Source organism: Passer domesticus, chromosome Z (genome assembly GCF_036417665.1).
Source record: "Passer domesticus isolate bPasDom1 chromosome Z, bPasDom1.hap1, whole genome shotgun sequence".
In the NCBI taxonomy this organism is placed as follows: domain Eukaryota; kingdom Metazoa; phylum Chordata; class Aves; order Passeriformes; family Passeridae; genus Passer; species Passer domesticus.
Window position 1 is genome coordinate 11,318,312 of NC_087512.1, and position 17,615 is coordinate 11,335,926.

General features: G+C 40.4%; 1 protein-coding gene across 4 annotated transcripts in view; it reads left to right on the forward strand.

Moving 5' to 3' along the window:
* Window positions 1-17,615, forward strand: part of RAI14 (retinoic acid induced 14) — an 85,750-nt gene that overhangs the window by 41,239 nt on the left and 26,896 nt on the right. For all 4 annotated transcript variants that reach the window (XM_064403140.1, XM_064403142.1, XM_064403143.1 and 1 more), the window contains exon 3: window positions 7,104-7,234. In XM_064403140.1, coding sequence (XP_064259210.1) covers window positions 7,104-7,234 — 131 coding nt within the window. The remainder of the gene's footprint in view (window positions 1-7,103; window positions 7,235-17,615) is intronic.

The window sequence follows — 17,615 nt, forward strand, 5'->3', positions numbered from 1 at the left end:
CTCATGCAATTGGCATGGCCAGTTACCCCAGCTAGGCACCATAGCAAGAAGCAAGAGGAGGGCAGTGGACTGACGATTCTGGTTGTAAAATGTGCACAGGTTACTTCATTGCTGCCATTTCCTCCTTTAAAGAATGGCATGTGTAATCTTGTGAGCTGCAAGTGTTTCATCTTCTTATGTAAATATAATTAGTGTTATTAGCCATCATTAGCCATCATGTGACTGGTGGCAACAGGCAACATGGATGGTCAAGTGAAGCTGGAGAAGACTCGGTTGTAGCAATTAGTGACATTTAGATAGTATCACTATGAATACTTTGAAAGCCATTGTCACGCTTTGCTTTTCTGACAACTTAATTAGAGGTCTAGACCTTACTTGTGGTGAAGTTAATGAGCACAGCATCTTTTGGCATGGCCTTTCAGGACGCTGCCTGGTCGGTGTGGTGTGGCAGAGGTCAGCTTGCAATGCCACTGTGCTGTGTCTTCGCCCAGGGCGGGCTTTGGGAGCAGCAGCAACTGAAAGGAGCCTGGGAGGCAGCAGCTGCCGGCATCTGCTGAGCTCTGAATCTCCTGGGAGAAGCTGCTGCAGACTGGAATAAGCTGTTGCTGATAAGGTCAACAACATCCTGCCCTTCTGCAAGTGAGATTTCCACTCCCACCACCCAAGCTTGCTGCTGGCAAATCAATCTCTAAATTACAGATGGGAAGGCCAGGAAAGGTGTAAGCTCCCTACCTACATACCACTGGCTCCTAGGTTCTACTGTTTACAGATAAGCCATTCTTTCGAGAAAAACTGTCATCTGTTGTTTTAACTTCAAGGCATGTTTTGTTTAGTGAATGCACTCAGGACAATAAGATTGTTCTTGTTTTTAAAACTCTCTTGGGAAGTCCAGCACATGTGGACTTTTGTGGATGACCTTGTGATGCCGTGGTGTTCAGTGTCTTTGTCATGCGTCTGTTTGTGACGCCAGTCTCTAAGTATTCCTTTCCTTTTCAGACACTGAGTTGCTGAGTTTGAAATTATCAGGAATTTCAATTTGCTACTCAGCTTCCCTGCAGTTCTGATTTCAGTGCAGATAACATAACTCTGTCTCCAGTAGGTTTGCAACAATGCAAGGTCACTTAAATCATCTCCTGTAGGCTGCATGCCAAAGATAAAGAAACTAAGTTGTTGCCAGTTAATGTTTGCTCAGGTATTTGCTCATGGAAAACGTACAAGTGCTAAGTAGAACTATCACCTCTTGTTATACGTTATTTCTTGCATGATATTGCTGGTAATCTTAGACAATTGAGGCTTAATATCCTGATATGGTGGTGATGAAAAAATGAATAGCTACCTTTTTTTAACATGTTTTGATTCCCCAACTTCTCTTCTGGAAAGGAAATTGCTCACTTTGTGACAGAGAAAACAATGTATGAAACAGCCAGTGCAAGCTTTAACTCTGCAAGAAAATAGGCTTTGATATGGAGGTTTCTCTTTGGACTCAAAATCTGTCAACTTGTCAACATGCTATGTGTGATCCCAAATATGGTGGATTTTTACTGGATGGTTTCAGTCCCACGGCTATGATAAGTACTTTATTAGTATCTTGCAATGATAAAATTGGAAATTGTGCACAGAGGGAGCTTACAGGAGACTCGACAGCTGCCAGTGCAGTTGCTGTTGGTAACTGCTGCTGAAGCTTGTGATGGCTTTGAGAGCTCGTCCTGATGGTGATCACTGGAGGTGGTGTGAGCACTCTGCATTGGCTTGAGCATTGCCTTTTTTAACCACTGGTCATAAACTGGTGGTGTAGATCAAGTCAATCAAGTTCTCAGCCTCACTTCATTAACACCGACCACACAGTGTCCTGTGCAGGAGTGGCTTTCCATCCTAAGCGTGCTACCTCTGTGCTGCCAGCTCCTTTCTTGGGTTCATGAGTGTTTCTGTATGAAAAACACTGAACTGTTACCAGGGAGGTGCTTCTGAGTGAGGCCCTACAGCACACCTTTCCATCTGAAAACTGCAAATCAAGAATAAAAGGCATGCTTGAGAGGGATGTTCAATGCCACCAGATGTTTGAATTTTAGCATGCCATCCTTTCAGCTGTCAGTGTTGTGTCTTAGGATTTATTAGGAAGGCATGTTATCTGATCCCCTGCACATTAATGGGAAAACCACCTATTTTATCCAAAAACTTGCACCTCTTGAGCTTTAATTAGATTACTTTGTCTCTGCTTATGTAATACTAATTATTACTACCTATACTGAACACTATACACGTTTAAAAAAACCCAAACAAGCAACAGACTAACTTCCCCCTCCCCCAAACCTGAAGAAATACTGAGTGGAGCACTGGCTGTGGTCTATGAAGCTGAAATATGTGTTTCATCAATTTTGCATGTGTTCACAAGCCATTGTTATTGCAAAATGTTAATTGTTTGAAGCAAGGCTGTTGATAACTGTTTGGCATGCAGCCTACAGGAGTGGGGGCAGTGTGTGTAGGGTGGGGGTGGAGGTGAACAGAGCTCTCATGTGCAATCTTTTCTGGGATAAGATTCTGCCAAATCCATTACACGTGTTTTTATCTTCATGCTGAACTGCTCAGATTTGGGGTTTTTTTACTAGAATGCTACATACTCAGTTGACTAACTTGTGTATTTGCAGCAGTCTTAGCAAAAACAATCTCCAAACAAAACAAAAGAACCCCCAGCTTTATTGGTGATGAAAAGTACCTGCTTAGCAGTTGGTTTTGTTGCTCTTGTGCTATAGTCAGTATATTCCTGAAGACTGTGCTGCTCTTTTGTGCTAACCTTGAGTTTGAAGTGGTCTGCGTGGGTTGGCTCAGGATGTTGTATTGAGAGACCTCTCTGATATTAAAGAAAACACTCTTTTATGTTACCTGAGTGAGTGGTGTAACAGAACTGAATCTCCCCATGGGCAGTGTGGTGGCTGGTGCTGTGCTATTTGCATGAGATCTGAAAGCAAGGCAAGTGAGGAATCTTTAGATAGAGGGAGCAGTATGTGGCACACAGCTGAAGGGGCAGCAGGAATGTCTGGGCAGCTTGGAAAAGTGGAATGGGAAGGTTTGGGGTCTGCAGTGGAGGAAACACAGTGGGTTTATGAAGTTAAGGTCTCCAGTTCTGCTGTCCATCCTGTACTCCTGGCAGAGGAGAGCACCTCCCCGTGTGTGTGTTTTCCAGGATAGACAAATGCTGGTGCTGCATGATGGGGGTCAGTTCAAGGTGGTTTCTACAGTGAACAGTAACAGGGAGTACCCATGGTTTGCATCATCCCAGCAGAAGTTACCTCCCAAGTCTTTGGTGTATACTTGATGATGTGTGACTTGTGGGGTCAAAACCAGGCTAATATTACAAGAGATTCCAGATATGTAATGTAATGCAGCAGTTACTGCCTCTGTTCAGAAATCTGGGTTTTCTGATCTGCTATGGACAGCAGTGCCTGTGCAATATTTGATTGCATGAGGCACTTTTAAGACTCCTACTGACTTAAATACCTCCTACTTTCTTGCCAAATCCTGGGTACAGTGTCTTTCTGGGTGTCATATGTATTCTCTGTCCTTTGAGATTTTTTTTCCCTTGAAGAAATGGACAGTAGGGCTATGATCCCATATTGAAACGGGTTTTTGAGCATCTATTACGTGCCATTTATTTTATTAGCTGTACCTTTAACTTTTGGAATGCATAGCTGGTTTTTGAGCACAATGCGGAAGAAAAAAACCAGTTTGATCCTATCAGAGGAATATTTGAGCAACAGTTGATGCCTGCATACTTGTTTCTTCTGTGTGAACAGATTTGTGTATAATTTAATTTCAAAAATAAAACAAGGTCTGTAAATTGTATTTTGTAGCTTGCATAAAATTAACATTTCATCTACAATTACAATGATGACATTTTACTGATGCCTTAGAATGGAATCTTTATTGCTTTAATGAAAAATCAACAACTTTATGTGAGCAATAGAGTGTGGTGGCTTTTAAACATCTTGGGTAGGACACAGATATTTTAGTTTATAAATAAGCATAACTCTGCTGTGCGATGATAAAGAGAAACTGCATGTATTCTTTTGTTTTCCAGGAGCAAAACAAAGTTTCAGGTACAGTAGTGTAATGGATGTTAAACATGCAATTGCAAGAACAAATTTATATTTGTGGATTTAGGTATGTGGCAATCTCTAAAATTACTCATTCCTTTAACATCTCTTGAGTCACAATGCTTGAAAGAAGAAACACTAATTAGATATAGAACTGAAAACAGGGATCTAAAATGACTGCCAAATACAGATCTAGCCTAGCCACCAGCCTCTACCACGTTCCTCTTAGCAGGAAAATTAATTAATTCTCCTGTTCTGTGTGAAAAATAAAGAAATGTACATTCATAGCCTTGACACTGAGATACATCTGATACTACTGATTGTGTTTTCAGGGTCACTTAATGGCTTGTCCAAGTTCAAGTATGAGGGAATCTTTTTAGCTGTACAGATTAGCAGGCAACAGTTTTTAGCTGAGGACTCATTAAGTCTTTCCTTAATTGTGTTTGTGTGTGAGTGTTCATTTTAGGATACCAGAAAGGATATGGTTGAATACTACAGTAAAGATGAGTTAAAGAAACTGTTCTTGTAAAAGAGTGATTCCATATGTAATAAAATGGTTTACTGTTAGCATGAACATTGCTCTGCACCATCAGAATCACTTTCAGAATACTCCAGGGTTCTCCATTCAATATTTGAGTATCTCCTCAGTGCAGCTTCCACACTGCATAAATACTGAGGGGTAATTTGGGACCCAGCTGTGTTCATTCCTACTTGGTCTGGGATTTTAATGATAGTATAATTATAGATGAATACAGTTACCACAGAAGCTTCTCAAAGGGGAAACTGACACTTTATCTCAGATATTTCATAAATACAGGAGTCAGTATTTGTGTGCTTACTTGCTTGTATCAAAACATTGAATATTGGATTATATGTCAATAATAATTTAATAGCTGACTATTGAAGGAATATTAATGAAACTGCTTCTTGAAGATGTGGCCATTTTGTACTCTAAAGCTGATTTTTTTCTGAAAGCTGTTCTGCCAAGGATTTTCAGCAGGCCTTAATCTTAACATTTTCCTGCAGTCTATTCAATTTCATGTTTCAAAAGTAAATTGGTGATTTCAGGTAGTATTGCATTGGACATGTGTGTAGATCAAGGCTGATTCATCAAATAGCCTGTATTTAAATATCTTAGGTGACTGAATAACAAAAAAGCTCAGAAACAGATCAAACTCCAAAACAAAAGACATGCTGTCAAATAAAGAGTGTTAACTTTAAAGTTTTTTATTTACAAGTAAGATACATTTTTTTAAACATCTGCTTTTAATAACAGGCTGCCTTTAAAGCATGAAATTCCCCAAATGCAGAATAGGCAATAAGTCTCATTTTGGGTGGAGCCTGCTGCTTGGCTGGCCACTCTTTATCATGGAGGCTAAATATTGCTTAGAGAAACAATTTTTTTTGCTGATGTGATTAGTGGTCCAGAGTCTATAGAAATTTATTGCAGTGCCATAAGAATAAAGACTATAACCTGCTGGATGTGCACTGACCCACCAGTCATTCACTGTCATAACAGAGTGCAGTTCCTCTGTCTGCATGCCACTTCTTGGACAGAACTACCATTCATACTGTTGGTTCCAGGTGATGTTCTTCCAACTTGTCTGCTCTCCTGCCCATACTGTGCTCTCCCTAATGGTTCTTTTAATTTGTTTTTTAAATTACTTTTAACCTGGAACACTTTCCTCCTGTTCCTCCTGTTTTTCAGGGTGTGAACAGCCTGTGGGGTTAGTTCATATAAGGGTGCACATCATACACTTTTCCTCTCAAGCCCAGACAGAGGCATGTCAAAGAAAAAAGTCTGTATAGAGGATCAGGGCAAGGTGTTGAGGGGCAGGGTGGGATTTTTTTTTCTTCGTTGTTGTTTTTTGGGTTTTTTTGGTTTGGTTTGGTTTGGGTTGGGGTTTTTTTTTTGTTTGTTTGTTTGGTTGGTTTTTTTGGTTTGTTGTTTTTTGTGTTGTTTTTTTTTTTTTTTTTTTAAATTAAGTGTTTCTCAAGATATTAGCATGGATTCAGTAATTCCAGAAGTTGTGTACAAATCAAGTGCTCATGAACAGACTGTCGTGCTGGAGATGAGCTGACTGATGTTGACTCTCCTGAGTGTAGCTGGCTGCTAAACACTGCTTCAAATACAGCTTTTAACTGCACCAAATTGTTTTTCCTGGAGACTGAACACTGTTGTTAGTCCAGTTGTGTGCAACTTTCAACTCCTTTTCCAGAGCTAATTATGCTGTGATCACATGGAATACAGAAGGCTAGCTGTCCTCTGTTTTCTTAGGATCTTGCTAGATTCTGCTTGGAAGTCTTTTATAGGAAATAGGCCATTGTCCTGATCGTTCAGAGGAGGAGGGAGAGTCATCAAGTTGGGAAGTCATGTCCTGTTCTTGATTCAGCTGCTGATCAAAAAGATTTAGTGGATTAGGTCTGGAAAAATTTGAAAGTAGGGTGGTTTTCTTTCAGTAGCACTGTGTGATAGGTTTGTTTGTTTGTTTGTTTGTTTTAAAGACCAACACAGGATAAAAATTCAATAAAGCTAGCTGCAGTCTGCAAAGGGCCATCTCTTAAGCCATTAACCTCTACAAAATGTGAGCTGGGAAAAGCCTTTAATATGGAAAGTTTTGGCTGGTTTGGGTTGTTAGGGTGGGGTCTGGATAAGATGAGGCACCTCATTGCTTATCCATGTGATGTATGTAGTGAAGGTCCAATGGGGCCGGTACAGCTCTGAAATGGAAACCAGGACTGGAAAAATAAAGCAGAATGTTTGAAAATACAGAAAATACAGTAAGAAAATATGGTATTTTTTTTCCTGCACTACTCATCTATGGGGTTTCCAAGTTGCAGTTCATCTTCAATCATCGCTTAGAACCTGGCTTAAGCCGTCGAATCCTTGGGAGCCTCTGCTGCGCAGCTTGCAGATTACTTTTACGCAGCTTTGTCTGTGCCATTTCTTTGGGTTGGGCTGTACACAAAGTGGTACTGATAATATTTCTCCTTTCTTTTCCTTTTACTCAGACCAACGAGTGGAATAAGAATGATGATCGGCTGCTGCAGGCGGTGGAGAATGGAGACCCTGAGAAAGTGGCTTCACTGCTGGGTAAAAAGGGAGCCAGTGCCACCAAACAAGACAGTGAGGGCAAAACTGCGTAAGTCCAACCAAAACCTGTGGTTTAACTCGGGGAAAACCCCAGCCCTAGAAGTTTGCCACTTGTGTGATTTAAAAAACAGATACTATCCTGAAAATGAAGGTATCTTTTTCTTCTGAAACACAACACATTCTGCAAGTCTTGATTTGTAATTCTACCTTTAAAATGCCATTTCAAAATCATAAACCCATTCAGGTAACTTGAAGGTTAACAAACTGCTGGGTAGAGTGGGATCCTTTAAGGACAGGGTGTTTTCAAATTTCATGGCACGCTGCACATTGCACACTCCAAAAGGTATTAATCTTTGGGGATATTTTTCCCATGGACATTACTTTAATAGGACAGAAATTATGATATATTTTAATGGGTTTGACTGAACTGAAACTATGGTGACAGAGTTTTAAAAACCTGCAGACACTAAGGATTTTCCAAGTGTACCTTGTTTTGATTGAAGAGTGCTAATGAAAGTTTTGTGCAAACGAGATTCCTTTTGATATATATGTATTTCATATCTATCTTCTGTTCCTCCTCTTGTTCTCCTGCAAACATTCTGAATTGTGGAAAATAAAAGATTTCACAAAGAAAACTACAGCCAAAAGATTGCTTTCCTTGTACTCTTCTCTGTATGGCACAGAAAGATGATTCGGTGGATAAGTGAGAAATAGGTGTCCTGTGACAGAACCAAAACCTTGATCAAATTCTGATTAGATGTGGGCAAAGGAGGACTTGGAAGGGCAGCACAAAGTAGTTTATACCAAACTCTAAGTTCTGACAAATTACCTCTGGATTACATTTATTGAGTCATACTCAGCTTCGTTCTTAGTTTGGTTCAATTTCCTACATCTGCTCTATTTCTGCTCTGCATCTGAGGGAGCTGTGTGATGGATTGAGTCATAATAACCTGCAATTTCTTACTGCAGAAGTCCAAGTCATCAATTACGTCAAGTGGGCTTTCTCCTCCGTACTTTAATAGGTTTTTAATTTTTAAAAGTTGCACACGTATGTTTTTCGTTTGGCCATTGAATCTTCAGAATTACAGCTGTATTTAGCATTTAATGTTTTTACAGTCAGTGTAACTTCAGACCTCAATTCTTAAGATCTTCTTAAACTGCACTCTATATACAGTGTATCCAGTGTAACACCTACTTTGCAAGTTTAATGTATAAATTGATACTATGGATTTTTCTAGGGAACCACCCAAGACTGAATTTGTCAGTATCTCTTAACTCTAAGAATGTAGCTAGGTATTGGTGCAACAGTTTTTGAGCTTTACATGGTTACAATGAAAAAAAAATCCCGTTTTCATTCTTTCATTGAAGCTACTAAGTCAGTAAGCATATATTTTTTATGAATGATGGTGTTACTAATAATGCAGTTGCAAATACTTCTTTCAATTGCTTGGAACAAATGTGAGTTAGTGCTGTAAAGATCTCTGCTGCTTTTTGTTCTGTATTCTCATTTGACTGTCATTTACTTTTACATTTTTTTCTGTGTTGTGGTTTAAAAGGCAGCTTGAGAGAGAAGAAGGAAAAGCAGCGTTGCTGTGATGCAGAAATACAGCATGTCAAGTCTCATTCTGTTTCCAGTGCTTTGGGAAATTTAGCAGACCTGCTCAGGTTATTTCTCTCTACATTTTGAAAGATAGAGACTGACAGGTGTGGAAGCAATGACACTAACCTGGAGAGACACAGCTAGCAAAGGTGGCCCAGAAATGTTCTCCAGCATATCTTATTAATATTGGGCTGTGTCTTATTTGTGTTTTTTATCACTCCAGAGTATTTTTTGGTGTGTACAAAACAGAGTTCAGCCATCATTTCTGCAACATCTCCTACATTTGCAGTATGGTGCCAGTGCTTCATTCCTGCTGTGTGTCTGGGTGCCTGACACAGCTGTTTTTGCCTGGCCTCAGAACCTCTGCTTAGAGGAGTAGATCCTTCTGCAGCCCAGCACTGAGGTCTGTTGGTGTGCTGCAAGAGGCTGGCGCTGGTTTGTTGGCTACCCCACCTGTAACATCAGCAACTCTGGTGCTGGGAAATCACAATCTGCACAGGGCTTTTTGGGAGACCTGGCCACCCTTGTGCTCAGATTTCACAAAATCACAGAACAGTTTGGGTTAGAAGAGATCTTAAAGATCATCTCATTCCAAGCCCTGTGTGATGGGTAGGGACACACACACATGCCCACGTTGCTCAAAGCCCAATCCAACCTAGCCTTGAACACTTCAGGAATGGTTCTTCCACAACCTCTCTGAACAACCTCTTACAGTGCCTCGCCTCTTTCACAGTAAAGGATTTATTACTACCTCATTAAATCCACCCTTTATCATTTTGAAGCCATTCACTTTGTCCTATCTCCATATGCCCTTGTAAAAGGTCTCTCTCCAGCTTTGTTTAGGTTCCATCCTTAGGTACTGGAAGGTGCTAGAAGGTCTCCCCAGAGCCTCCTCCCATGACCCTTGCACATGGAAAATAAGACAGTGATTGGTGACAGCCACCATGGCTTCAATAAAGGCAAATAGTGGCTGACAAATTTGTTGGCCCTCTGCAGTTGGGTCACAGTTGTGGGGCATGAGGGAAGAGCAACAACATCACCTGCCTGGACTTGTGCAGAACACTTGCCACTGTCTTGCACAACACTCCTGCCTACAGTCTGGAGAGACATGGGATAGACCAGTGCTCCCTGGGCAGAGTATAGAGAGGCAGAACCACCTTCCTTGACCTGCTGCCCACAGAACTATTTTGATGCAGAGCAGGGTATGATTTCTGGGCTGTGAGCTGACATTGTCAGCTCATGTCCAGCCTCTTGTCCACCAGCACCCCAAGTCCTTCTTGCCAGGGCTGTTCGGGGTCTGTTCATGCCCAGCCTGTGTTTGTGCTTGGGTTTGCCCTGAGCCAGGTGCAGGACCATCACTTGGCCTTGTTGAGCCTCATGAGGCTCATTGGTTACATTTTAGGAAGTTGTCTGCAGTGCCATCTGGGAAGGGTGCTCTTTGGAGGAGTGTTCTATTGATCCCTGTGAGTATACATTGATGTGTTTGTTTACTTAGTTAGGATGACTAACCAGAAGAACATGGTGGATTCAGTTATGTAACAGAGTGCATAATGTGATTAAAGACTTTGGAATGTGCTTGAAAGCAAAAAGAAGAAACAATTACACATTGCAATACAGGTTTGTTAGCTCCATCATTGTCTGTACCCTTAAGGTGTGACATGTTTCTTTTAAGACTTTTCTTTCTCAGTGTTTTTGTTAACAACGCTACAAACAAAATTTTCAATGCTGTCCAGATTTTTGAGATATAGTCATATAGTTCATTATTTTAAACAGAAGGTGGAGAGGATAATTTTCATGCTTAGAGATGTACTTCTAAGTTTTTATTTTATAATTAGAGGGCTTCCTATTATAAAATGCTTGAACTGAAAGGAACAGGGACCAGAACCAAGTATTCTTTATTGGTCCTGTTGTGTACAGTATGTATCATTCCACTGAGTCCTGCTATGATATGCTCCAGCTTTGGCTCAGTTTTGGACATTACCTTCTAAATTTCCTCTTGGTGTCCTCTTTAGTCCCTATCATTTATTTTTAATAAATATATTTAGTTTATGATTTTTAATAATTATATTTAATAATTAAATAAATTTAGTCCCCCTTTATTTTGTGACTTGTCAACATGCAGTAAAATGGAGGTGCTTAAAATAATGAGGTCTAGGTACCTCATTAATTTAAGGTATCTAGTACTGAGGTAGATATTTCTTAGAGATAATATTTACAAGTTTTCATTAGGAGGTTTAACTCCTCAGCAGTATCTCTTTAAAAAAAGGTACTTAATAAAGACCTTGTCAAAGTAATGAAATTATAGTTTTTTTAAGACTTGCCTGACTTTTCACACCGCCACCCTGCCTTTGACTAAGTACTTTCTATAAACAATAAATCACTTTTAAGGCCATGGAGCAAATCCACCTTTGGCATAAGTTGACACAGTCCCATTGTTGCTCTCCCTTACATAGCACAGACTATTGCCAGGCATAGTTGTAATAGAACCTATCTGGAAATCTGACTCTGTCATTGTAGTCTTACTTCGCCAGATAGGTTGGTTGTTTTTTCTTTTGGTCCAGCTTCCTTAAACAAAAAAATGTGGCTTTCCAGCTTGGAATTTGATCATTTAAATCCACTTAAACTAACAAAAAAAAAGTTTTGAAAAAGATCCTTTTCAGGAATGATGGGATTGGATTCATTCATGTGCTGCACTTTCCAGAAGATCAAGTGTTCAAATGGGCTGTTATTTTAAGAAGCTACTGCCATTATTGAGGGGAAGTGGAGGGATGGGGGTGGGGGAATGATTTTGGAAAGGATTTACAGTGTATAAATGGTAGCACTTCCTTGTCCTGAAGTTATTTTGTCAGTGTGCCAGTCCATTACAGCCATGTTTGCATGTTTCTGCAAGGTACTAAACTAGAATTAAATGCTTTTGGCTATTAAGTGAAACAATAGATCTCTGTGAATTTTTTAAATCTGCAATTGAATCAGTTGTTGTTCAATAAAATTACTCTAACGATAGTACAAAAAAGCTTTAGAAACCTCTGCAAATTTAAGGACTCTTTCACAAAATTACTGCCAATAGCAGTTAATAGAAAAGATATATTTTCATTTGAAAGAGACTGTTCATGCCTTGGAGGCTGAACTAAAAATAAATTTTGGAGCATATTCCAACTGCAAATACTTGATATTTATTATGTACATAGTATTCATTTTTGTTTTCTTCCTTTTGGATCTTACTGAATAAGGAGGCGGGGGCAAGTGGCATGAAGAACATCACTTTTCAAAAAGTACATAATGTTTTAATTACCTTTGAGAGAGAACGTTTCCTTGTATGTAATAATATTTACCTTAAAAGAAGCTATTGGAAGAATGCATAGAACAATCTGAGTTGGGTGGGGCCCACATGGATCATCAAAGTCCAAGTCCTGTCCCTGCACCAGACACCCCAAGAGTCACACCATGTACCTGAGAGCATTGTCCAGACATTTGGAATTCTCTCAGGCTTGGTACTGTGGCCACTTCCCTGGGGAGCCTGTTCCAGTGCCCAGCCACACTTTGGGGAAGAGCCTTTTCCTGATATGCAATCTAAACCTCCCCTGACACAACTTCAGGCCATTTCCTCGGGTCCTGTCACCACAGAGCAGAGATCAGTGCCTTGCCCCTTTGCTTCCCCTTGTGAGGGTGTTGTAACTCCAATGAGGTGTCCCATCACTCTCAGCTGCTCCTCACATGGCTTCCCCTGCAGACCATAAAGCCAAGTAAGGTCAAGGGACCTGCTCAGGAGATTCAGTTTTAGCAGTAAAAAGGGAGGATAGAAGTTCTTCTTATTCCAGTGGGTGTGGACAACAAAATAGCAGCCATGTCCCTGCCCAGTAGGTAGAAGGAAGCGCAGACTTTCTGAGGTGCTGTGGGGTTTGAAGAATTCCAGAGCACAGTCAGATTGTCAGCCCTCTCTATCAAGTGATGTAGAAGAATGATCTCAAATGGGGCCCTGAACAACAAGAAACTCTTGAACAAATTAAGCAGGAGATTGTCCATGTAGGAGCCGTTGGGCCAGTCGGAACAGGGCAGGGTGTGAGGAATGTGCTGTACATTGCAGCCAGGGATAATGGTCCTTCCTTGAGCTGGGGCAGAAGGGACCTGGACAAACTCGAGGATGACCTCTTGGCTTCTGGAGTCTGGGATACAGAGGATTTGAGGCCAGCTACACCCCAGCTGAGAAAGAGATTCTGGGAATTTATGAAGGGATTTGAGCTGCCTCAGTAGTGGTGGGCACTGAAGCACAGGTTGCAGAGCTTTATATATAAAGCCTGCTGGCTTTGTATATTGCTGAATGAGAGAAACGAACAGTGCTCTAACTCTACACTGACTTGTGGATGTTGGCAAACACGCTGTGGTTGTGTCTGGACTGACAGAAAAGTGCAGAGAGAAACCCATCTGGGCTGCTGAGCTGTAGGTAGAAATTGCTGCCCAGGTAGAGAAGTTGGCTGTAAAATTGCATCATGTAGATGCACACAAATGCAAGAGTCAGGCTGCTGAAGAGCTGTACATAAATTTGATCTCTGAGAAAAAAAAAATTAATTTACTTTTATCACAGTATTTAATTTCTGATGGTCCAGATGGTCGCAATAATGTCTAGGTTTCTGAACATGGACAAAGTAAGAAAGACCACAGGGATCTCAACCTTTGTTTTATCTCTGTCCAACAGACGGCTGAAATCTGGTTCTTATTCCAAGATGTCTTGTGAAGTTTATTTCCATGGGAGATCTGGGTGTAAAAGCTTTTGTTTTTCTAAATCTTTTCTGAAGTTCTTCTTAGGTTCAAATCATGATTGTTCGTTTTTTGTCCCCTCCCCTGCCCTGCAGCATTTGCTAGAGATATAATTTAATTAAGATGTTGATATTAAGTTTCCTGAAAAATTGCTTTTCACTTTAGACAAATGCTCAGAAATGCTAATGAAACTCTAGGCCATGGTTGGATGAATGTGTCCACTGCCAGGATACTAAATTGGGCTAATTAACTTTCTATTATGTTCAGTATGAGCTGATTGTTAATGTATGGTGAGAGGGAATGCTTTTATCTCCACAACAGAGGAGCAATACTTAACTTTGATTTCATAATCAAGTCATGGCGATACATGAAAAAATCCACACTGCCTACAAACACCACTATATTGACAATCATGCAGGCTTTTAAATGAGATCCATGCAGTGGAATTCTGATAGTGGTTCGTTCCTGGCTCTTGACTGAAGCTGTGTAGACCATTTCCGATGGGTTTGACCCCTCACTTGACCCTTCCAACTAGAGTTGGAAAATTTCATCATCCAGTTTTTAGTTCTTGCCTACACTTTTGACAGGATTTGAAATCAACAGCATCCAGACTCTCTTGTACACATTTTTAAAGCAATTTTTATGGTCTATTTTAGCATTTTTATACCTTCATGTTATTAGGGGAAAAAAAAAAAAAGAGAAGGGGGGGGCGTTTTCTGAAGAGACAGAAATTAATCAACTTTATTTGTATTTCAGTTACAAAGATCCTAAACTTTTTACTTTATCTCTTTAGTGATTTCCTATGTTGTAAATCAAACAAATTCCATGTATTTAAAAAGCAAACTCCATATTCCATATAAAGTTCTCTGAGCATTAAGCCTCCCAATGGATTTTGCATCTTACATGCACAGGGCTGCATGCAGACAATATCTAAAGTTCAAAGACGAAACAATCAGTCTGAAATTTCTTGAGCCAACTTGTGTCTTCTGTTCTAAATTTGCTTTTTCACACAGCTGATGGCTATTCTTAAGATCTTTTGTATTTCATTGTCTTTTAGCGGGCCTGTCATCTCAGAGGGAAGCAAATCCTCTTCTGAAGGGCCCTAGTACTCGTGTTTGGGTAGCCTGTGAGCCTCCTGCCCACAGGCAGGATCAGCCAAACCTGTAATGCAGCATCAGGCAGCCACTGGAATTCCGTGTTGATGCAGCTCCATTTGCAGAGTTGCCAAACACCCAGATTTTGCCAGACCTGGCTGGCTTTCAACAAGTTTCTAAGTTGCTTGGATCAGAGGAGAGCCTGGATGATTGGGAGTTTTTGTATGCCTGGGTTGAAACAGCTGCAGTTTGGCTCATGTGGAGGCAAAACCCAGCACTCCAGTTTCCCATGGGGAATGCTGTGGCTGCTCCCTGCTCTTGTCCCGTCTGAGCTGGCAGGAGAGCCATGAGGGAAGCACGCCTCTCATGGGTTGGGCCAGAATCAGCCTCTTCAGGGCTGGAGGGGACAGGGTTAAGGCTGCAGTTGTTTTTCAGATTTATATCTACATAATGGGCTGCAGTTGTTTTACATGTTTTTCAAAGACTTATGCAACCAAATGAGCTGTATGTGTAGATTTTAATTATACCCACTGGCTGTTACTGGCTTAAAAATATACTCTTAATCTAGGAAGGAGAACAGACAGCCGAAACAGAGCAATGTGCAAATGTTGAGTTTACTTAAGTGTTTTTTTAAACTTCAAACTGAGGTCTCGGGCAATAGACTGTGCTGGTGGCTGCTTCTTTACTGGACTTAAGTTTCACTCTGTTTTCTGCTACCTTCTTTACAGGTCCTGTGTTAGGAAACTGCTGAAAGGTAGCTGGAAAGTAACTGAAAAATTTAGAAAAGCTCTGAACTTGCACATGCCTCTGGCCCAGCCCCTGGTCCTCTTTCAAAATATGGAATCTTAAGTAGTATAGTTATTCTGAAATACAAAATAAAAAGTATATTGCCATAATAATCCAAAGAGTTTATTTAGAAAAAAAATGAACTGGTCATATTAACCAGTGGTCTTTGAATGTGTTACGAGTAGAGTAATTACTATGAGTACATGTTATTGCACTTGGTTTACAAATATCCCACGAAGTAAGAGAAGCTTAATAAAAAATAAAGTACATCCAAACAGTTGCTTCAAGTCTGAAGAGATGGGAAGTATTTTGAGCATAAAAGGTACAGAAACATCAAGGACAGCATATCCTGAGCTATCACTTGTCAATATCCCTCGGGTTCATAAGGATATTTCTGCTTACTGGTTCTTGGAGCACGAGATGCAGTTCTTAAGTCTTGCTGGATTTCATGCTACAAAAATATTTGGTTTAGATTAACCTTTACTCAGTTGCTGTTACTCTTTTGAGCCTTTTCCTGGTCTCTTGTTATGCCAACATGGTTCGGGATTACATTGCTTTAATTTTCATGAGTTTCCATATACAAAGGTGATTATCAGCAATTGCTGACCACAGGCAGCAACACGAAGTGAGTTGTGTTGGAGGATGTAGTCATTGCTCTCCTGTTTGGGCTTAATTTTAACCTTGAACACTGTTGGGCCTTGAAAGGGCTGAAGATGGCTAGCTGGTTTTACCCAGCTTCTGGAAGAGAGTCATCTTTACCTGGGCACATCCTCAGGGATTTCACACTGTGCTAAAAACATGATGTGCCATTGGGCATGTACACTGAGAAGGTAACTGAGCACCTCTTTGGGCTTTGTACTTGGGATGGGGTCTTAAAGAAACTATCAGAAGTAATCTTCCCTACTTGTCTGCCTTCCTTAGCTTTGGAGGCTCAGGCCATGCTGCACAGTTTTCTGGGCTCTTTACGCTTTCTGAGACTTCATTTGGCATACTTTGTTAATTTTTCTCCCCTACAACTCCAAAAATAAAAAAGTATGTCTTAATTTCAGCTTTCTGTCAACATCTAGGAATGCCGTGAAGCTTCTGCTTGCAGAATCACTTTGCATTTCACTGACATTAGTTCCGGAGGAATTTTAAAATAGACACTGTGCAAGAAACTTCATGTGGTAAATCTAAATTGTGAGCACTTGTGTTTACAATTAATGGTACATGAAAGGAAAGTCCATATATTTCAGACTTGAAGTGGGAGTTTGTGTTAATGTGGTAATAGAGTTTACCAAAGAAACTGTATGTGAAAATGGAATTGCTAGAGCACAACCTGAAAATGAAAAGTATAAAGCTGCTGGGGATCCCAGAAATCTCTCTGAAGAGCAACTGGGTGGATATTTGGCTGAGTTTGAAGGCTAAAATCAGGAGTCTGTAGCTTGCCAGCTCCTGCGTTGCATGATGCAATTGCTTCTTTTCTATAAGAAAACAGCCATTAAAGAGGCTTGCCTTTTATTAATGTCCTATAGCTTGAGGTGTGTATGATTGAAACAAGACTTTTCATGCTATGATGCAAAAATGGAAACTCTATATGAAAACTGCATCGGTTTCAGTGGTGGGTTTTTTGGTTTTGTTGGTTTTTTGACAGTTGTCCCAAAATACATGCTAACACACAAGGGGCATGCAGGATTTTTGTCAGAGGGTCCTGTGTGTACTGGGGCAGGGCAGATGCCATCTCGTATTAAAATAGAAGGACACAGGCTGTGTACAGCACTTCACTTTGCTGAGGCTGGTGCTAAAGGGGAGAGAGGGGGAAATAAACTCATGCAGCTCCTGGTAAATCCATACCTGCGTCTCTCAGCTTCTTAGAAACTTGCACTGCACTCCAGAAGTTGTTTGCAGCAACTCATTGTCTAAATGTTTTAAAGCTTTAAAAACATAATTTTCTCAGCTTGTACTGGTGCCAGCTCTGATTTGAAAACAAAATGTATTTCCTTTCTTCCTCCTAAGATAATATTTGAACTCTTTTGGTTGCATGTATACAAGTGACAGGATAATGATATGGAATGCCACTACTATTGAAAAGCCACATTTTTTACAGTTGCTCTTAGGAGCAGGTAAAATGTGTGCAGTGTGAAGCTGTAATTTTTGTTTAAGTAAAATAATAAAAATACCCAAAGAACTGATAAGTAATTGATAGTGATTACCTG